Raw genomic sequence first — 20,397 nt, 5'->3', positions numbered from 1 at the left:
TATTTTTCACTTCCATACATTAATATTATGTTCAGACATTAAAATATAAACCAACTCAAAACTATATCCTCATATTTGATGTAAGTTGATACAAGGGTAAGGTTATACTATTTATTAAATGCAAAAGTATGTTCAAATAATGTTAGGATTGCAACCAGGAAATTAAACATTACTGTATCAGTCAAACATATCTTAAGATATAAAATACAACAGTTGCTTTGCTTTATTTACAAACATTAATTGATAGAAAGTCTACCAAAAATGGACCACGGATTTATTTGTAAACATTTATACAGAAAAAATTCTTTGTGGGATCCACGTGTTCTGTGCCCCAGTGCTTTCAAAATTTTATATTTTCCACTCTTAGTCAATTTAAAATAGGGAAATAATGGGTGGCAGAATATCTGGAGCACAAAAAGGCAAAAAAAAAGAAAAAGAAAATTTGCTCGGGGCACAAATATTTAATGAAAAATATCCTAGATTTTTGGGGAACAATAAATGGTGAAAACTAGGCAGTCTATATTGATCCACGAAACTGGAATGACTCCATTTATGAAGCAAATATTTGAATAATTCATTCCTCAGTCACCTCAAAAGAGTTATGGTGTCCAAGACTAGAGCAGCTTAGAAATATATTTAAAAGTTGTATTATATAGAAAATAGACTACAACAACTGCATGATATACATATTTAACTCACACATTAAAGAAAGATAGCCTCTTCATTGTGCAGAGCCTTGACCAAGAGAGGACACAAGAAAGACCATGAGTTTTTTTACACCTCCAGTCCTATTGCTGGATTAGGAGAGTAGGGTCAAGCTCTGAGTCACACAAATTATGAGGAATGTGGGCATGCTGTGGCCTGTCAATTTGCTACTTCTCTAGGCTGGGTCCTGAGCAAAATCCCTTATAACACTATAGTACAAATTGTGGGTAGTCACATTTCGGAGTTTTAAATTTCCATCATTTGACATTTTTCCTTGCTGCATCCCTCCTCCATGAACCAGCACAATTTCTCCAATATTTTGAGGTGTAATTGCTCCAAAGAAAGCGATTAAGATTGGCAGGCTGGTCTTCCGTGAAACCTAAGGCAAAAGTGATCCAGCCCTGGCAGACCTCAAATATAAATAGAGCTCTGTGGCAATGCTTCGCAAGTTGGAAAGCTCCTGTGAGCGAGTCCCCACTTGCATTTATCTATGACTCCTATCAACCTCCCCCATAAGAGCCTTCATTTCCCATTATGGCTACCTATGAACCAAGTTTCCTTGAGAAGGAAGACTTCCAACTCACACCAGTTGGGGGGGGGGGGGGGAGGGGAGCAGTACAGTTGGGAGTGGAGGGTAAGATGATGTTTAGTCCGTCTACCTGTCTTGCTACTGGCATTGTGTTACTCTGTAAGGGATCCCTTTTTGCTCCCAATAACAATAGGGTATGAGTGCCATTCTATATATTGTAAGTGTTTAAACTAATCTTGCTGTCTTTCGATAGCTAATCCAACTGTTCCATTGTCCTCACAGATAGGCCCACAGACATTTGAACAACACTGCAGCTGTGACACCTGCTCAGCCTGTGTTCTTAAAGAGCCAGCTCTAAATGAGGCCCTTTTTTAAAGTATCAGGGGTGAAATCCAGACCTCACTGAAGTGAACAGGAGTTCTGCCATTGGCTTTAGTGGGGCAGGATTACTTTTGGCATTTGTCCACCAGTTTCTGAATTTTGAAAAAGCTCCCAGTCTGCAGATTTCCAAATGCACAGAGGGCAGCTTTCATGAAAGTAATGAGCTATAAAACCTCCCAAAAGGGACACAATGACATCAACTAGTTGAATATGCTATGAGAATTAAAAGGAGCCAAACTCCACCCTTGATTACATGGTTAAATGGGGAAGTATATATAGTTTAAGTCTGAATTTAGCCTGCTGCGTGGAAATTGTATGCAGCCCTATGATGGCTGGAAGGAAACAAATAGGCAACAGGTATTTTATAGAATTAAGTTTCAAGACAAGCCTTTCAGTTACAATAGGTGACTGTTGACAATGAAATGAATGGAACACAATACCTGATTTCCTTAGAGCAATTCAACAGTTCAAGTCATTTTTCCACAAGGATTTATGGGTTATTCTGGAATGACTTTCATCGGTCTAGTACAACTCTTATCCCTAACAAGTTACAAAATGATTTCATAATAATCAATGGAAAAGGAAGAATATTGTGTCAGTGTAAGCAATATGATTATCCGTGGCTTTGGGAATATGAATCTGCAAAACTGAAGCTTACACAGATGCTACAGTTAATGGTCACCTATTAGCCAGTGTACAGTTAGTCAAAGAGTCCAAGTACTAACACAAGGACAGAAAAGTTACATTGTTTTCAGTTTGAGACTTGACATTCAGTTCTGGACAAAAGTGCCATAAAAGCTAGATTCAGTTACCAGTATAGTTAGATGGGCTGATGTTTCATAAAGCGTACCCTGAAATGAACATCATATGCCACTGGAAGGTGAGTACCAGGGCGGGGTTCTCAAACCATTAAAACCTGCAATCTCAAAAAAGCACACCCTTTTCCTCATGTGGATTCCTTTACTTGCGCTTCTTTGCACCACTATCCCTAATATTGGAGCTAAATTCTAAAAAAATCTGGAATGTTTTCTTTTATTCATTGAACCATAATATGAAAAAAAATTAGGCAACAACATTCTAACTACATAACAGTAGTAATTCCACATTACAATATATTAAAAGCTATGGGTTATTTATTGAGAATGTTTTAGATTGCACAGCTAGTATAGACTTTGCATTATTATTCACTATTTCTAAAATAGAATCGTAGCATTATAGAAATGTAGGACAGGAAGGGACCTCGATAGGTCATCTAGTCCAGTCCCCTGCTCTTAGGCAGGACTAAATCATCCCTGACAGGTGTTTGTCTAACCTACTCTTAAAAACCTCCAATGATGGAGATTCCACATCCTCCCTAGGCAATTTGTTCCAGTGCTTAACTACTGTTACAGTTAGGAAATGTCTCCTAATGTCTAACCTAAATCTCCTTAGTGCAATTTAAGTCTATTACTTCTTGTCGTGTTCTCAGTGGTTAAGGAGAACAATTTTATCACTCTCCTCTTTATAATGATTTTTTTCATACTTGAAGACTTTATCATGTCCTCCCTCAGTTCTTTCTTTTCCAGACTAAACAAACCCAGTTTTTTCAATCTTTCCTCATAGGTCATATTTTCTAGATCTTTAATCATTTTTGTTGCTCTCTCTAGACTTTCTGCAATTTGTCCACATTTTTCCAGAAGTGTGGCAACCAGAACTGGACACAATACCCCAGCTGAGGGCTTATCAGTGCTGAGTAGAGTGGAAGAATTACTTCTTGAGTCTCGCTTACAACACCCCTGCTAATACATCTCAGAATTATGATCACTTTTTTTGCAACAGTATTACATGTTGACTCATATGTCAGCAATACTAAATAATACTGAATATCATTACTAAATTTGTGTATTACTTCGGTGTTATTTGGATAGGATTTTCCTGCAATAATTCAAAAGAATAAAATAATTTATTTTAGTCATTTGCTACAATCAAAAACCAATCATTTTTTTAAAAATACACTTTAAAAATATATTTTTCATCATTCTGATTTCCTTATTTACTCTTTTCTGCACCTAATTCCTGTAGCAGAATGACAGAGTTTTTGGGCAGTTCTTCTGTAACAGAAAATAGTCACAAAAAGACCTTTCTGGGTAAGTCACTCCAAAAGAAGCCCAATTTCATGAATGAGGGCTTCCTAAAATAACCCAAAAGCTGCTGTTTAGCACTTCTCATGCAGTGAGGTGCAAAGTGTGTTCCAGCTCTGGTTCAAAGACTCAAATCTGCCCATCCCCACCAGCAGCAAAAAATGACAAAAGAAATATGCACCACAAAGTACTTTTACAAAGGGATCTTCCTAGCCTTCTCTGAAGCAATCTATTAGCTCATCCCACTCTATCTGCCTTGCTTCCTAGTTCTCCATAGAAATAGCTTCCATCCCGCTTAAATTTCCCTGTCCCATAGATGTTCTTAGAGAGGACTTGATTAATTTTAGTTTGCTTTCATTAGCAGCCATGGTTACAGGAAGACAGCAAAATATATGCCATGTGGTTTCTGTGTTAGGGAAACTCAAATCTAAGGACCTTTCATGTGTGGAGCTAAGAAGATCAATGGGTACCTTTGTTTCCAAGTCATCCTTAAAGATTCACTTGCAAACACTGGCAAAGAGCTCAGCCTCGTTTTCAAAACTCTCAAGAGTTTAAATCCTCTGGATTGATGCTTGCTAAGTTTCAAGCATGCCTCTTTAGGTTTTCACTGCGGAGACTTAGTTTCCCATTCATCAAAAAAGCAAATCTTTTTCTGACTCCATCACAGATATGCATGCTAGTCTCCAATTGTGTTAATACTGTGTCTAAGATGGGTTTTGAAAACTTTTTCAGGATTTGATGGGTTGGTTTTTTGTTTTGGTCCTTTGCAAGTTTACTTCGCGTTGTTTTCCTTCTCTGAGATTGTTTCTCTTGGAGCTACATGAATATTTCTACTGTTTCAGTTTGCAAAGCAGGAGCATTCTTACAGGCAACAAACCTAGAAGCTCATAATTCTGATAAACAATCTAGAAGGCCATCAAGTAAACTACAAGCCACTTGAATGTCAAGATCCAGACTCTAATTTTTTCCTCACAATGTTAATTTTTTATAAGATAGTATATTGTATTTTGGCCAAAACCACAAATGAAAGCTCTGGTTTGCAAGCTATCAGCTTCCAACTTAAGTTCTAGCGTAAGATTGTGTGAAGACATGATTGTGTCTAAAGCAGGGGTTCTCAAATTGGGGGTCGAGACCCCTCAAGGGGTTCTGAGGTTATTACGGGGGAGTGGAGGGGGTGTCATGATCTTCCAGCCAAAGCCCTTCAGAGGTGGGTGGCTGGAGAGCACCAGCTGCTTGCCGGGTGCTCCGAAAGCAGCGCCGCCCACAGCAGCAGTGCAGAAGTAAAGATGGCATGGCATAGCAGAGGGAGTGGAATGGCATGGGAGGGGCTGTCACTTTTGGGGGTGGGAGGTTGTCACAGCCTGAAATATTTTCAAAGGGGGTCCCAGAAATAACAGTTTGAGAACCCCTAGTCTAAAGCATGAAAAACACTCTCAACCTGATTTTTTCGGGGATTGATTCCCTCCACTTTTGCTGACCATCTTGTCATGATTTAAGATATTTCATGCTAATATGCTTTTTCAGCAGATCCCAATGACTAGTAGAAGCGGAAAACAGGGCATACAATCTTTGAACAATTCCAAAAAACATAACTTGAGGAACCACTGCAGCAGCTTCCCCAACAGTTTCAGTGAGTGTGCAACACATGGGATGAAAGACATGTACTGATTTACCTGCTGAATTCAATTTTTAACACCTTTGTATGCTGTAGCCACGTTAGCTCGGTTGTCATAACTTTGTCCCCTGCAATCAGCCATAACTTAACCGTTTTTTCCCCAGTTTCTCTAATACGCTCCCCTGTTCTGGTGTGGATATTCACAAAATCTATAAAGCTCTCCACAACCTTCACTCTCTTTTTCTACAACACCTTAACACCTGATGCATTTGCTCCATTCAGCAAAGGTCTAGAGTTCAATCAAACATAATAGAGAAGTATTTAGCTTTCCTAAGCTCATCAAAAAGAGTCTGCCATACCTTTCTTGCGATCCTACCTATAAATTCCTTTTGAATTTGGTGTGATAATTACCTCAGCTTTGCAGTAGTGGCCTTAATAACTTACACATCATCTTCCAACACACTATCAACACCTTGCAAGCATTTCAAGTAAACCACAAAAGTTAGCACAACAAGGACAATTTAATTTCTCATCTGAGTCTCTCAAACCTAAATTCTGCAAAATATGCAAAAGATGATATAAAATATTGCTCCACATGTTCTTCTGCACCTGATAGCAGGTTTATATACCCTTATCAATTGTGAAACCCTTTTCGATTGTTCTGCAAATTCCATCTAGCAGGTGATTGCCAACAGGAATGTTCAAAGGTATACCTGAAAGCAAACTTGTATACTAAAGTGGAAAAAGTTTGTGAATGCAGTTTTATGGTTCACAAAAGATGGTGATGAATTGGGCTGGAAAAGCAAAGAATCAAAAGAGAACAAGATGGCAAGACTCCAACTGTACATCTCACTGGCATAATTCCCCATTAGAAATTTGATAAAGAATCACGATTTTAATACTTGCCCTCCTTTGCGTTCTCTAGGCAAAAAAACCTGTTCTAAATTAACAATGGGACTGTTTTCTACCAAGAACTGGTGAATAGAATCTGTAACGTGGAGCCAAGTAGCTGAATCGGTCTTATCAAAATCAAAATTCTGACCCACTCTTTCAATAATCGAATCACTTTCACCATCCACATCCAGCGGGCAACTTTCTGGGCCCAGAATCAGACACTCTGACACTCAACAAACCCGACAAACCCAACTCTATAACCTCACTAGCTAAGGAAGGCTTAAAATAGAGAGCAGCAGAATCATCTGCAGATTCATCTGGAACATGGTTGAACTTTGCGCATTTCATGCAACTTTGTAGATTCAAACTTTTCAGATCTTTTTCACGGGTCTAGGGCCTGCTGCAGCTTGTGAACATCCCTCTTGTGTTTGTGGATATTTATATGTTGCAAAACACAGTTGACCATAAGAATTCATCCCTCAAGCTCTTCACAAACTAATTGCTAGGTTTGGACTGACTATGGTAGCTGGTGAAAGATTTAACTAATCTGTCTGTGAAACTCAGAGCTATCACCTTTGCTTGAAGTGGGGAGGGGGGTAGCAGACTCCCCAACATTTTTTTGAACCTTGAGAAGGGTCACTGAGGCCTGCACAGAGCTTCTTCCAAAGCTGCTGCCTCACACAGCTCCCCTGGCTCCGTTTCACCCTGCCATGGACAGGTATTGCCCACTCACTGGCCCACCCATCAGCAAACAGGAAGCAGGCAATGCCTGCATCCATGGGGAAGCAAAGCGAAGCAAAGCTCAGAGATGGGAGCGGCAGCAATCCAGGGAGCAGAAGAGGTAGCAGCTCTGGGTGGAGATGGTGCAGCCTAGAAGTTGTGGAGGGACCAGAAGATGCCATAGGGGGCATGGATTCTCCCACACCAGCCACCCAACATCTGATAGGGACAGGCTCCAACCTTGGCCAGCAAAGAGGGAATAAAGTTGGGCAATGAGAAGCAGCAATGAAAGGGCAGAGACAGCAGCCCTGGAGCAGGCCTCAACAACTCAGGGCCCCTCTCCTGAATTCTCACTGTCACTACACCCCCAACCCCAGAGAGACTCCACACCCACCAAATCCTATTGTGCCCCAACCACAAAGAGATGGCAACCCGTCTGAACCTCACTGCACCACCAGCCCTGTGTTCCCACAGAAACCCCGCAAACCCTCGAGACTCCCAATCCCAGTGAGTATCACTGCACGCACCCCCAGCTCCCTATCTGCAGACAGACCTTCCCATATCTGAAAGAATCCCTATCCTCCTGAATTTCACAGTGCCCCCAATTCCCAGAGAGATCCCCAACTCCAATGAATCTCACTGTAACCCCATCTCCAGAAAGGCCCCCTGTTTTGGTATGACTATCAATGACATCTGCAAAGCATTAAATGTGACCTCTGCAAACACCATTTGGGGCACAAAATGGATACGGTTAGGGCCCCATGATGGAAGAAAAGAGTTTAAAAAAAAAAAAAAAAAAAAAAGTGGGTCCCTTTATAGGCCCGGTTCCACTGGAACCATTTTAACCCCCAGGAACACAGCCCTGTTCTCATACCCCAACCTACGGCTACTGCTATTAGTAGGATTGAAGTAGTCCCCAAAACACACTAAGCATTTTCCAGGCATAGAGGAATACAGCCCATGCCCCAAATAGTATACAATCTTAGACAGACAACTCATACAATTATAGGATTAAACACAAGCCTAGGAACAGTGGAGCTGGGGTAGGTCAGCAATGGAAAGCAAAGTAAAAATAGTGATTTTTAAGGAAAGGTTTGGAGGAGATTGAGTTTGCTAGGCTCACAAGAAGGAAAACTGTTCCAAACAGAGGGCACAGTATCAAAAGAAGCCAGTGGACCATTGGAAGGATATTACAGTAGTTAAGTGAGAAGAAACCAGACCCTGGACTAACATTTCCATCACCATTTGACACAGAATGGTTGGGGTTGATCTAAGGAAGATGCAACAGAAATGGAGGACAGACTGGATAAGGAGGAATGAAAAAATGAGCTCCCTGGTGGCAGAGTTTCTGTCTATTCTGTCTCCAGTCCCAACAAGTCCAAGGAGAAAAACTTCTTCAAGCTGCTGTAATTGTGGGGGTGGGGGCCTGAACTTTTCCTTAGTTTGTTGTGCCTCATACTCTCCTGATAGCTACTAATGCTGCTGCAGCAATGGTGGCTGTAAAGAGACTGGATTACACCTTCTGTAGAGAGAAAAGACTGTATAACTTTTATATGAAAGTTTCTCATACAAGGCCTTGACAAGGCAGAGTACAGAATCATAGAAACGCAGGGCTGGAAGGGACCTCAAAAGGTTATCTAGTCCATCCTCACATGCTGAGACAGGACCAAGTAAACCAAACATCGCTAACTGGTGTTTGTCGCTAACAAGTGTTAACTTGTTCTTAAAAACCTCCAGTGGCAGGCTTCTACAACCTCCCTCAGTTGTAACCTATTCTAGTATTTAACTATCCGTAAAATTAGAAAGCTTCTTCCTAATATCAAACTTATATTTCCCTTGCTGCAGATTAAGCTTATTCCTTCTTGTCCTACCTTCAGCAGATATAGAGAACAATTGATCACAAAAGACCTTAACATATTCGCAGACTTATCAGTTCCACACCTCAGAATGATATTAGCCTTTTTCATAACCGCATCATATTGTTGGCTCATGGTCAATTTGGGATCCATTACGTATGAACATATAAACATTTCTTACCGGTAAATGATTAAGTGGCACGTCCACTTGACCCAGGAAGTCGTCTCTAGTCTGTTAATAAAACAAAGGAAAAAAATGTTTATTTGTTAATTTTTAAACCAACAGGAAGAGGAAAAATGGTAAACAGAAGTCAGGTCACAATGGAGCCAGACATAACTCTGTACTATACTACAATTTTACCAAGCCTGGATTCTACCCCACCCATCCCTACTTGGCAGGTCTGCTTCCTGTACATCAGAAAAATATTTACTGTATTTCTATTATGTCCCTCCAAAAGGCTCTCCAACCTATCAAAAATTCTTACAAGTACAATCCCATGTATTCCACTGCGACTCTGGCATATTGCATATGCATATTGCAGATCACATGGGCATTTAAAAACACAAATATGTTACTATCCAGAAGGGATGTAAAAATTAGTTTAATTAAAAAACTGTTTAAATGGTCTAAAAATAGACCATTTAAATGCTGGGGGGGGGGAGGGGAGCTAGCTGCAGCTGGGCAGCCCTTGCTAGCGAGAGGCTTGCGGGGGGGAAGGGGGGACAAGCCCAGCTGCGCTTGTCCCCTCCCCCCTGCGCTGGGCTCCAGATTTCCCCGCCAGCCAGAGCTGCCCAGCTGCTCTCGCTGGCAGGGAGCTGATTCCAGCTACCGTTCCCCTTCCCCTAGTTTAAACGGTAATCAATCAGCTGTATAAAATGTTTAAATAGCTGGTTACCATTTAAACGGTTACACTTTAATATCCCTACCAGGTATGTTCACTTCAAAATGTCATACACAGCCTCTTCTTTTACACTAAAGAGCCTCATCTACATATAAAGTGCTGCTCCTCTCCAACTAAGCCAGCCACTCAGGCTAGATGCGGATGAAATTTAAACAATTTACTCCCATATTAAAAACTTGCATATTAATGGTCTACCAAAAGAAAATTAAAAAAAAAAAAAAAAATACCACAATATTTTAAAGAACAAGTACCAGGTTGTTCTCAATTCTGTAAAGTATTTACCTCATGAGATATAGTGATTCATCCTACCTGGAGCCTTTTGATTAACCTTTCAATTCCCCTTCTGATGAGACACACTGCATGTTATAGCTAGTCTACACAGAACGTTTGTATCTTGAACTACATCGGTTTAGAAACAGATATAGTTCAAGTACATGGATACAGCTTCCCCAGTATAAAGGTGTTACTATCAGCGGAGCTTATTTCTATATTATTGCCCAGATAAGCGAATTATACTGCTTTAACTATACTGGTTTCTAAACAGACATAGTTAAAGCAATATAAATATTGTGTGTAAACAAGCTCTTTGATAGGACCTCACAGGTAAAGTCTGCCTAAGATGTGGTAACTACACTGCAATTAGTTAGTGGTTCTTGGGAAAACAGCATGCTTTACGATAGAGATCAGGACCTATGAAATGCACTTTATTTATTGTGCCAGGAGCCTCAGGCTTTGAATTTACTTTTCTGATCATCCTGATTTATGCAGAGACATAGGCTCATTGTTTAACATAACACACAGAATACAAGGGGTTCTGGATTTATATTCTGGTTGAGCCCTCTTTCAGGGCATGTTTTCACTCTACTTGGATTGAATAATTTATTATGGATCCCTTGCAGTTCCAACAACAATCTTGTACTCTATACAGCTGATATATTGAGTGAACAATGGAACAAGGTGATGTATATTTTTATAGTCACTGTATGGAATGCTCGAAAGAATACTTTTCACCCCAGTGTTTGAAGTACTTGATTCTTTATTCACAAACCTTCACCACTATTACAAATAAAAACAAAACAATATTCGAGTCTTCAAAAATATACATGTCTTAAAACTGTGGTCATCCTTTCACTCCACTGCCTTGATTGATAGGTTACATCTAAAGGAAATTGTAAACTCTTTGGGGGAGGGACCACATCTTTCTAATTGTGCTGTAAAGCATTTAGTACAAAGATGGCTGAAAAGCCAAGCATCCCAATGTTTTCACTGGCCTAATAATGATATACAATAAATAAAATGCTGTGATTCAATAGCAACCATCTCCTTCTAGGACAGAAACTTTGCTAAATTGTCAGCTGTTTGGATTCCTTTATTGGGGGACAATTGCAACTGCAATAGCTTAACAAGTACAAAGCACCTATATGCTTCTTATAGCACCAACAGAGGGGAAAGTGTTTTCCAGCAAAAGTTGTTCTATCAACTTGCATTCACAATTATAATGTCAATAGTAGTTCCCTGCAATATGAATGCAATTCATTTTAGTGTTATATTAGTATTAAAAAAGCAAACCAAGGACAACTCAAAAAAGCAATATTACAATAAGGACAAGAAAAACAACACTGAATTTCCTGCTTTTTAAAAAAAAATTTAAGGTCTGCTAGTGCAGTGGTTCCCAACCTGTGGCCCAGGGGCCAAAAGTGGCCCGCCGGGGCTTTCAAAGTGGCCTGCAGCTCCCCTTCCTGTTGACTGCAGAAGGGAGCCATTGCCTAAGGACGCAAGCAGAGTGCGTTTCCACGGGGCTAAAAGACCAGTGCAGTCTCCTTGCTGCAGCCAAGGGGATGGGAGATCAGCACTCCCCTCCCCGTCTGTAGCAGGGAGCACGGCAAAGCACTTCGCCTAGGTTCACAGGTGCTGGGGTCCCTGCTGGGGCCAGAGGGAGGGGAGCACTGATCTCCCTACCCCTTGACTGCAGAAGGGAGCCACTGCCTAAGGACCCAGATGCAGCGCACAAGGCTACAGGACACATGCGGTTTCCCTGCTGCAGCCAAGGAGACCGGAGATCAGTGAGGAGGCAGCCTCCTCACTGAACTCCTTCTGTCTGGCTGCAAATATCATAATTTCATGCTTCTATTATTAGAGACATACTATGCATTCAGAACAGAGAAAGTAAAGAACAAAATGTATCACCACAAAAAATATAGCGTGTCAGCACAAAATAAACTATTTCATAACTGACTGGATAGCACAGAGAATTAGATTCAGAAATAAGTTAAACAACCTTGGTACTCTCACTTCTCTGATCAATGAAAACTGAACAGATGACCTAGATGAGAGATTTTGGTGTCCAATTATCAATCTCCAGAGCCAGCTCATCCTCCAAAATACCTTCATTTAGCTTTATGACTGTTCTGTTCACAAAATGGCATTTTTAAACTCAGATTTTTGAAACCCACTACTATCCCAATTACTATACTTTTTAAAAGCCCATTAAAAAGTATTCATGTTTTTTGGCATCTTACATGTAGTAATGAACTTCCAACTGTAAGCTTACAGAGTTTAAATATTCCCGTTCCACTTGCAATTTCCAACAAAGATGACAGAACATCTCTGAGCTAAAATTAAAACCATAAGGCTCCCCATTTCTGTTTACAATGTGCATATCAAGGACACAGTTAAAGTAAAGGTGATTATAAAAATAAACCGGAAAAACCAACTCAGCTAGAATGTCAATAGTTTGTCAAGTATAGAACAAGAACTGGATAAAGCCAACAGGCCTAAACAGGTGCTCTACAAGTGACTATTGAATATGCTGGTTAACAGAGCAAGATTTCAAAACATGGCCGTGCTGCCAGAACCAATGAAGTAACAAACAGACTATCTGAGTGAATGTGCAATTTTAACAAGCTAGGATAACTCTAAACTATATTAAAAAGGCATTGTGATTCAGTGGCAAGATAGTCTGGTCCAGTGGGTAGGACACAGAATGACTAAATCATGAAACTTGTATTTTATTTCTAGCTCTGCTACTGATTTCTGTAACTTTGGACAAATTATTAGCATTTCTGCATCTGTTTCCCATTGTCTTCCACTACTTTTCTAAGTCGTTTTGAGCTCCACAGATGTGAAAGCACGTCTAAATATTTTTTCCACTGTGATGTGAATAGAATAAAACTTTCACTCATATTAAACTGTCCATGTGCAGTGTTAGAGAAACTTCTTAAAAATTAAATTGATCTTCAATCGTTAGACACATTCACTTTAGAGCCTGTTCTACTTAGCAGAGCAAGTTCAAATAGCTCTTTGAAGTTACACTACTGCAATATATGCATCACATGGCAGATTAAATCACATTAACCTAGCTGAAAGCATTTCTGTAGTGCATTCCATCAAAAGAATATCAAGTATTAAGGAATTGAGCCCCAACACTATTATAGCTATTTTACTGAGGGAAACTGAGGCAGGTTGAATTTCTTGCAAAAGGTCACCCAGGAAGTTTGTGAGAGAATCAGGGATAGAAAAGAGATTACTTGACTCCTAGTTCTGTGCCTTAATCTCAAAACCAGCATTCCTCTTTTAGATGTACTATGCAGAATGTATTGAAAACATCTTATAAAGGAAGAATATCAACTGAAGTGAAAATGATGCTTGCTATGACTTTAAATTGAATCAACATAATCTCACTCTAAGTGTTCACATTTCCTGTGGTTATTTTTAAGGTGGTAAAATGCTGCCAATTTACCTCCTCAGTTATTGCTGATTATATCATCTGCCATACTAAAATCTCACACAGAACATCCCCCATTCCCTCCCAATTCCCAGAATGCTGAGTTCAAATCTTTAAGTATCTTAATCCTGAGATGCCACAAACTTCATCTTGAAGTATAGTAGTACAAACCACACACCCCACCCCGCAAAAAAAAAAAAAAAAAAAAAGGGGGGGGGGGAGAAAGAAAGACCCACAGGGTGTTTACATTTGATGTGTAGTAATAAAAGTGGAGAATGGATGGAGAAATCCAGATAGTTCAAAGCAGCATAAATAAACCCATAAATAATTTCTGTAATCATACAGGATTCTACTATTAAGTAGTCCAGAGAATAAAGGAAACCTTTCCAGGCTCTTATAGAAAAGTTCACATTATCTGTCTGATCTTTCCTATACTGAATGATGCTTCCAATATGAAAAAAAAAAACCAAAAAAAAAAAATCAAAGAATGTGTGGCCACCAGTAACACTCAAACTATACAATATGTATTGCAGTCAAACCAACCATTAATACTTGTAGTTTAAAGAGTGACTTATAATTTGCACAATGGCTTCAAAGCACTCTTTTACTAATCAGTTTACAGATACAGGGTTTGTCTACGTAACGGTTTAGTTCACAGCAAGCTGGAATGTGAATCTATCCCACGGTGGTGGGCCGCATGTTAACTGCCTATGAGGACCCCACTGACGTGCAGTAACAATTTGTTAGTGCACGCTATCTTTTCTTGTTTCAAAGTAGGGTAGCTAAAAGTTCATTAACAAACTGTTAGTGCACATCAGCAGAGTCCACATAGACCATTATGTATGGCAGGCTACATTCACATCTCAGTTTGCCATGAACTAAACTTTAGGCAAGCCCACAGTATTTTAGGAGCCAGAGAGAGAGAGAGAGAAGCATATAGAAGTTAACTACATTAGAGAAAATGAGAGGAGTTGGCCTTGAGACTGAAAAGAAAACGTGTTCCAAGACTGCCCTCTTGAGATCTCGGTAAAGACTAGCATTGCAGCAAGCTCTCACCAAAAACCATTTTTAAAGCAGAAAAGCATCATTAATATACTTTCATTTTTATTAGGCATGGCAATAGCATTTCCAGCTATATTTGCATACTGGATGGAATGGGACTTGTTTAAATCATTTATATATTTTTAAAACTGCTTGGAAATCAAGGCTCTAAACTATTTAAGCAATTAATAGTCTGTCACTTTTACAATTCTGCTGCCATAATACCAGGAACTGTTCTAAAGTCCTGTTTGTAAATTAGTCTAAATCTCAGTGACAAGATGAATTCACCTGATATACTATCACTTCCCTTCTTCTCAAATACTGTCACTTCCCAGCCCAACATTTAACACATTAACTGTACAAATGCAAGAGGTGGCTCAAATTTCTACTTGTGTTTGTGCTGAGCTGACTCCTTATAGCTGATTGTGTGTAATAGGAGGCCTCCCAAGAAGGAAATAAAAATCAGTCAAAAAACATGTTGCTGTGTAGCCAGACACTGCACCTCTTTAGCCTTTTCCTTCTACCTCCAATGCTGTGTTATTTCAGAACACCATGCGTTGAGTATCTTACTGAGACTATAAAATGGCTTTGAATGTGATAAAACAAAACACACTGGAAATGAATGAAGAGTCAATATGCTCTTCCCAAATGATAATTTATAATGAAAGGCAGAACATAAACTGTAGTGTACTCTTTTGTGAAAACATGTACAGCAGCTTTAACAATTGGGCTAGCTACTGTCCCTACTCTTCCCAAACCAATGCAGAAGAAAAGTTAAGACACTGGACAAATGTTCTAATTGCTTCCTTATTAACTAGCCAATTTAGTGACAGTACCTTCAACAATGCTTTCACACCTATTAATGGATTCAACCACATGGGTTGCTCTTAATTCCATTATATTCCCCTGGAACATACCTACGCAGCACATATTCTGAGCTGTACCACGTTTCCCACGCAGAGGTGGAATGGACATACATACTGCAGGTCAGATTTACAATTGATCCGATTTGTAAATTGTTCATTATTATAATTTTGTGGTTTATTAGCTCAAGACTAAATGATTCTCTTCTGTGGAGAAAACACTAAGAACAAGGCAGCGGAGTTGGGCAAGTGATTGCCCCCTCATTTTAGAGGGACACAGGTAGAGGTTGAGGCAAGACCACGAATCTGACTGATCCCTGGGACTTGACCCATGTCTCTGCACAGAAGGCTAGAATCTAGGAATTGTACTGCTTCTGCATTTGTTTCTGCAGCTATGCAGTAGCAGGAGCCTTGTAAGGTACCAGGGAAGTTCGTGCTACTTTAAACTGACATTTAATTGGAAATCTGCAGGCTCAGCAGGGGATAGACTCCTAATTCACTCCCTTTCAACCCTTCACTCTCAACGCCATAAGTGGTGACCCAAAGGAACGCCAATGGGATGACCACAGGGTTTCAGGGAAGGGAGCACTCCATTACAGTGATGCTCAACCTGGCCCAAACAGCACACTGCTGCGGCCTATGTGACATCCTCAGGGCCATACCAGTAGTATATATATTGTGTGGATGTGGCCCACATAACACACAGCAGCGGTCCACACTGGTAAATAGGTTGAGAACCATTGCTCTATTACTACATCCTTCATTCCAGGTGAGAGTTTCTTTTTGCCTCTTCCATTATTTATACAAGTAATCTGATAATAATTTGAGAGGCATGCTGCCTCTAGTAGTTTAGGCCAAAAATAGGGATGCCCCAGAAATCATCTGGCAAGATGTATTATCTGAAATCTAAATATACATCTTATCTGTCATAAAAACACACTGCTGGCTCTAAACAAATGCTCTTCCTCCAGATGTGGTATTAGTATTGATAGAGCTACACAAACAAGGAAGCAGAGAACAGCTATGACCCTTTCAGGTCATTGAAAACTCAGCAAAGTATAGAGAGGTGGTGGAAGAAACTACTGATATGGGAAGTGATTTTATGTTTTTAAGAGTTGTATAAATAAAAGGACCTTGCCAATTTGCCTTTAAAATTATTTGAGCTTGTTTCAAAGCCAGTTTTAAAAATATAGTTATAATACTGTATTTATCAGTCATTCATTTTAGTATCTTATCTAAGCACGAGGAATTCCTGCAGCTTGATCTGAACAGATTCTTGGGTACTGACATTTCCAAAGGAATGAACCTTTGGTAATTGATACCATATACAGCATGAAGCAGTGCAAGTGTGTCCCCACTTCCCTTATTGGCCAGTCAGCATGCTAGGTTTATTCTTCCCATTCATTAATCTATTACAAGGGACAATTTCCAATCATTTTAATAAACTATTTAACAAACTTATCAAAAATCATTTCTCTGCCAGACAAAAAAGGAACATATTGCTTCGGATACCAGATATCAGCTCTGGTGATTGCCCAAATAACCTGGTGCTTATTTATAACCACACTATGCACAGAATTCCAGGAAGTGCATACTGCCATTCTAAAGCCAAGTTTACATATTTATCATAGCAGAGCATTATTAAGTTAGTATTAAATTAATATTTTATATGATAACAACCCTTAAGAATTTTACTTCTACCTCACAAATATTTTTCATTTGTACAACAATAACCCCTCTACATCCTAATTAGGGACAGGGTTGGATGACAGTGTAGTGAAAAGGTAGTCCCTGCCTCAGAGTTTACCATCTTTTTCAATTAAAATAGAAAATACCCCAAAATAAGAGAAATTCCATAACCAAAAATCTAAGTTCCAGAAGATGCATAGAAGTAATCTGTTGGTTCATTAAAAAAAGAATATTAAAGGCAATCACAAGCTGTTCTTCACATTTAAAGCCTGACCAATGTCCACTGATTCAGTGGCCTTTGAATCAGGTAATTAATGAATACACTATCACACTAAAATGGATGGACGGACGGACATAGAACCAATCTATCTATCTATCTTTTGCTTTGGGGAATTTAACACCTTTTGTCCCCCAGTCCTGCAAACGTACAGATGCATATAACATTAAACACATGAATACTCCCACTGATTTCAGTGGGGCTACTCACTTAAAGTTCAATACTTGTGTCTACTTTTGCAGGACTGGGGCTATCTACAGGAAAACTGTAAATGCTTGTTTGGGAAGAAGGGAGATTTTCTTGAACAGCCTGTACAGCAGATAAGAGAACCACACCGTAGCTCCTATAAATTGCAGATAGCCCTATCTAACTTTTCCCCAATCCCAATTCTCTCTCTTCCTCTGGACAGATGACTACTTTTGGGTATTTGCAGCTTTCGGTAAAAAAAAAAAATTACAGCAAAACACCTGGAGGAGTCTCAGGTTGTCTGGGAAGAGGTACTGTGGTCTATAGGAATGAGTAAATTCTGAGTTCTACCCTGGCTCTACTACTGAGTTGCAGTTTAAGTTTAGCAAATCACTTTCCCCTTCTCCCTCAGTTTCCCCATATCTAAATTGAAATAATGCTACTTACCTTCTTTCTCAGACTGAGGTGTTCTGAGTATTAATGTGTATGCAATACTTTGAACATATAAACCTCCATATAAGCAGTATGATCCTTTGTGAATATTAAGACTTATCACTTTGGGTAGATCTTAGATTGTAAACTCCTTTGGGCAGGGACTGCTTTTGTTGTGTTTGTACAATGCATAGCAAAATGGGGTCCTGATCCATGAGTGGGGCTCCTAGGTGCTACAGTAATAAATCATCTATGAAATGGATGCTGACTGGTAGGACACCAAGATTTCTAACATTTTTAGGCATTGTGGTTTTCAAAGACCTTTGATCTTCATTTAATTAGTCTCCGCAATGATTTTTTTGGGGAGGACCAAGCAGTTTGAATGAAGACACTAGTGTTCATAGGGTGTGCATTAACATCCAGACCAGCCATCCAACAGGCTGTGTTAGAATTTTCAAGGTGGTAAATTAAGAAATGCTATCAATTGTAAATTACGAAGAACTGCTGTCAACTGTAGTTTCCGGGAAGAGTAAAGTCCAAGTACTATGTTTCATTCTGAGTTAAGAGCCTTAGAATTTCACAGAAAGGCAAAGCTTCCTGACTGAAGAAGGAATGAAGGGGGTGAGAGGGCAGGAAGGTCTGTGGAGTTTCACCTGCTAGTGTGGGGTTAGCACTTTTATTTTTATGTTTTGGTATGGTGAGTAATTTCAGAGAGCACCAATATGTCTTCAAAGTTTGGACTGGATACTAGATCCCACACTACCCCTCCCCTGGTATCCTGGAGTTTCTTGTTTTATCCTTTCAGCTTTGTGGCTTGCAACCGTCGGCATTTCTCAGTGCATGAGGCTTTTGCTACTTTAGATTCAAGCCCTAAACTTAGGTTCCAAAGATCCTCTTGCAATGCAGCTTATTTATCTCAAAACTGCAGGCATTTAAAATGTGAAGGGCACATTTTTAAAAAGAGCTATTAACACGTAACTCCTATTTGAACAGGGTGAATTAACAACCATCATCATCTTAGTTTCTGTATCACCCAAGTACTGAATCTTGTGGGTATTTTGATTGAGGAAGGCTATAGTCAATTTTCTCCTAAATCATCACCTACACATCATCAGATGGAATACTGAAAACAGAGCATGCACATTGAGAATTCTGTAGCACTTTAAAGACTAACAAATTTAATTTAATTTAATTAATTTGTTAGTCTTTAAAGTGCTACAGAACTCTCGTTGTTTTTGCTGTATACAGACTAACACAGCTACCCCTCTGGAACTCTTCAAGCATGCACATTGAGTTGCTTGGCTCTGTAAAATTATGTAATATCTATTTTTTCCATCAGTACACATGTGCAACTCCCATTAATGAAAATGGAAGCTACAGGAGTATATATTGAGAGAGATTTCACACACACCTCTCTTTCCTGTCACACCATTTCTTCCGCACATGCCAAAAGTTAGACTTCACTGGTCTAATGAATGTCTCAAATATGGAAACTTAACCTCAAGTTAGTAGTTTTATACCATTTACAGCTTTTATAAAATGTATTAACTCCTAGCTTGCTGTGGACAAGGTCCATATGTGCCAGTGCAGGCTGGACTGAATCTGCAGTAAGATCCCTGGATTCTGTAAGAGCATCATTAAAGAGTCAGGTTTTTAATCAATTAACTCTGAAAATACACAATACAACAGCCGCTAGATTATTTATTTTATATTAAATTCAACATATTCTAAGCTATCCTCACATTTCCAGTTTCCATTGCATCAGAGAAGTAATGTCATGAGGCGCAGCGATTTTGGTGGCTGGGAGATGACGGAAGAAAGTTTGGTATTGGGATAAGCACAGTAACTGACAGCAAAAATCAGCAGAAATGAAATAGTTAATGTTGACATTTAAGATGTTAGAGTAAATCACGCATTGCGATGGATAGATCACACCACTCACTGCTGTTCTTTCAAGCTATCTGTAGATTTAGGCAGACATCACTGCATTGATTTACATTTTGTTCATATTTTCAAGGCTATCTTCACAACCACGAGACAAACTTTTTTTAAAAAAGTAAAAAGTTTACATTAAAAGGTACAATTCTGTGGCAAATGGTGGGTAAGAAGTGGATTCCGTTGCTGTTGAAAATAAGGAGCTCTGACTATAGTTGATGCAAAGCCATTCTGAACTACAACTTAACTTAAATCTTAATTTAGGATAAAAATATTTGTGTTACTTTCTTAAAACCCATTTATAACCCCTATAAATGTCAATGGAGAAAAAAAATCCCATGATTTATATCATGTCTCTTTAAACTATTTAAAAGCATCTCTAAAAACCCGTAAGCAGGTATGTTTAACCACACTGAAATGGGAACAGAAGTTTGTTTGTTTTTTCAAAAAGGCCAGTGTGAGAGAAAGGGGAACAAGGTACAGAAGTAAAACTGTGCTGTAATGAAACTACATACACGAGAGCCTTCC

General features: G+C 39.4%; 1 protein-coding gene across 9 annotated transcripts in view; it reads right to left on the bottom strand.

Moving 5' to 3' along the window:
- Window positions 1-20,397, bottom strand: part of NEDD4L (NEDD4 like E3 ubiquitin protein ligase) — a 328,902-nt gene that overhangs the window by 81,335 nt on the left and 227,170 nt on the right. For all 9 annotated transcript variants that reach the window (XM_067545456.1, XM_067545457.1, XM_067545460.1 and 6 more), the window contains one exon: window positions 9,002-9,052. In XM_067545456.1, the coding sequence (XP_067401557.1) occupies window positions 9,002-9,052 (51 nt within the window). The remainder of the gene's footprint in view (window positions 1-9,001; window positions 9,053-20,397) is intronic.

Source organism: Emydura macquarii, unplaced genomic scaffold (assembly GCF_026122565.2).
Source record: "Emydura macquarii macquarii isolate MOO-44397 ecotype Brisbane River unplaced genomic scaffold, CSIRO-AGI_Emac_v2 contig_1045, whole genome shotgun sequence".
In the NCBI taxonomy this organism is placed as follows: domain Eukaryota; kingdom Metazoa; phylum Chordata; order Testudines; family Chelidae; genus Emydura; species Emydura macquarii.
This window is presented reverse-complemented; position numbering and strand designations above follow the sequence as displayed.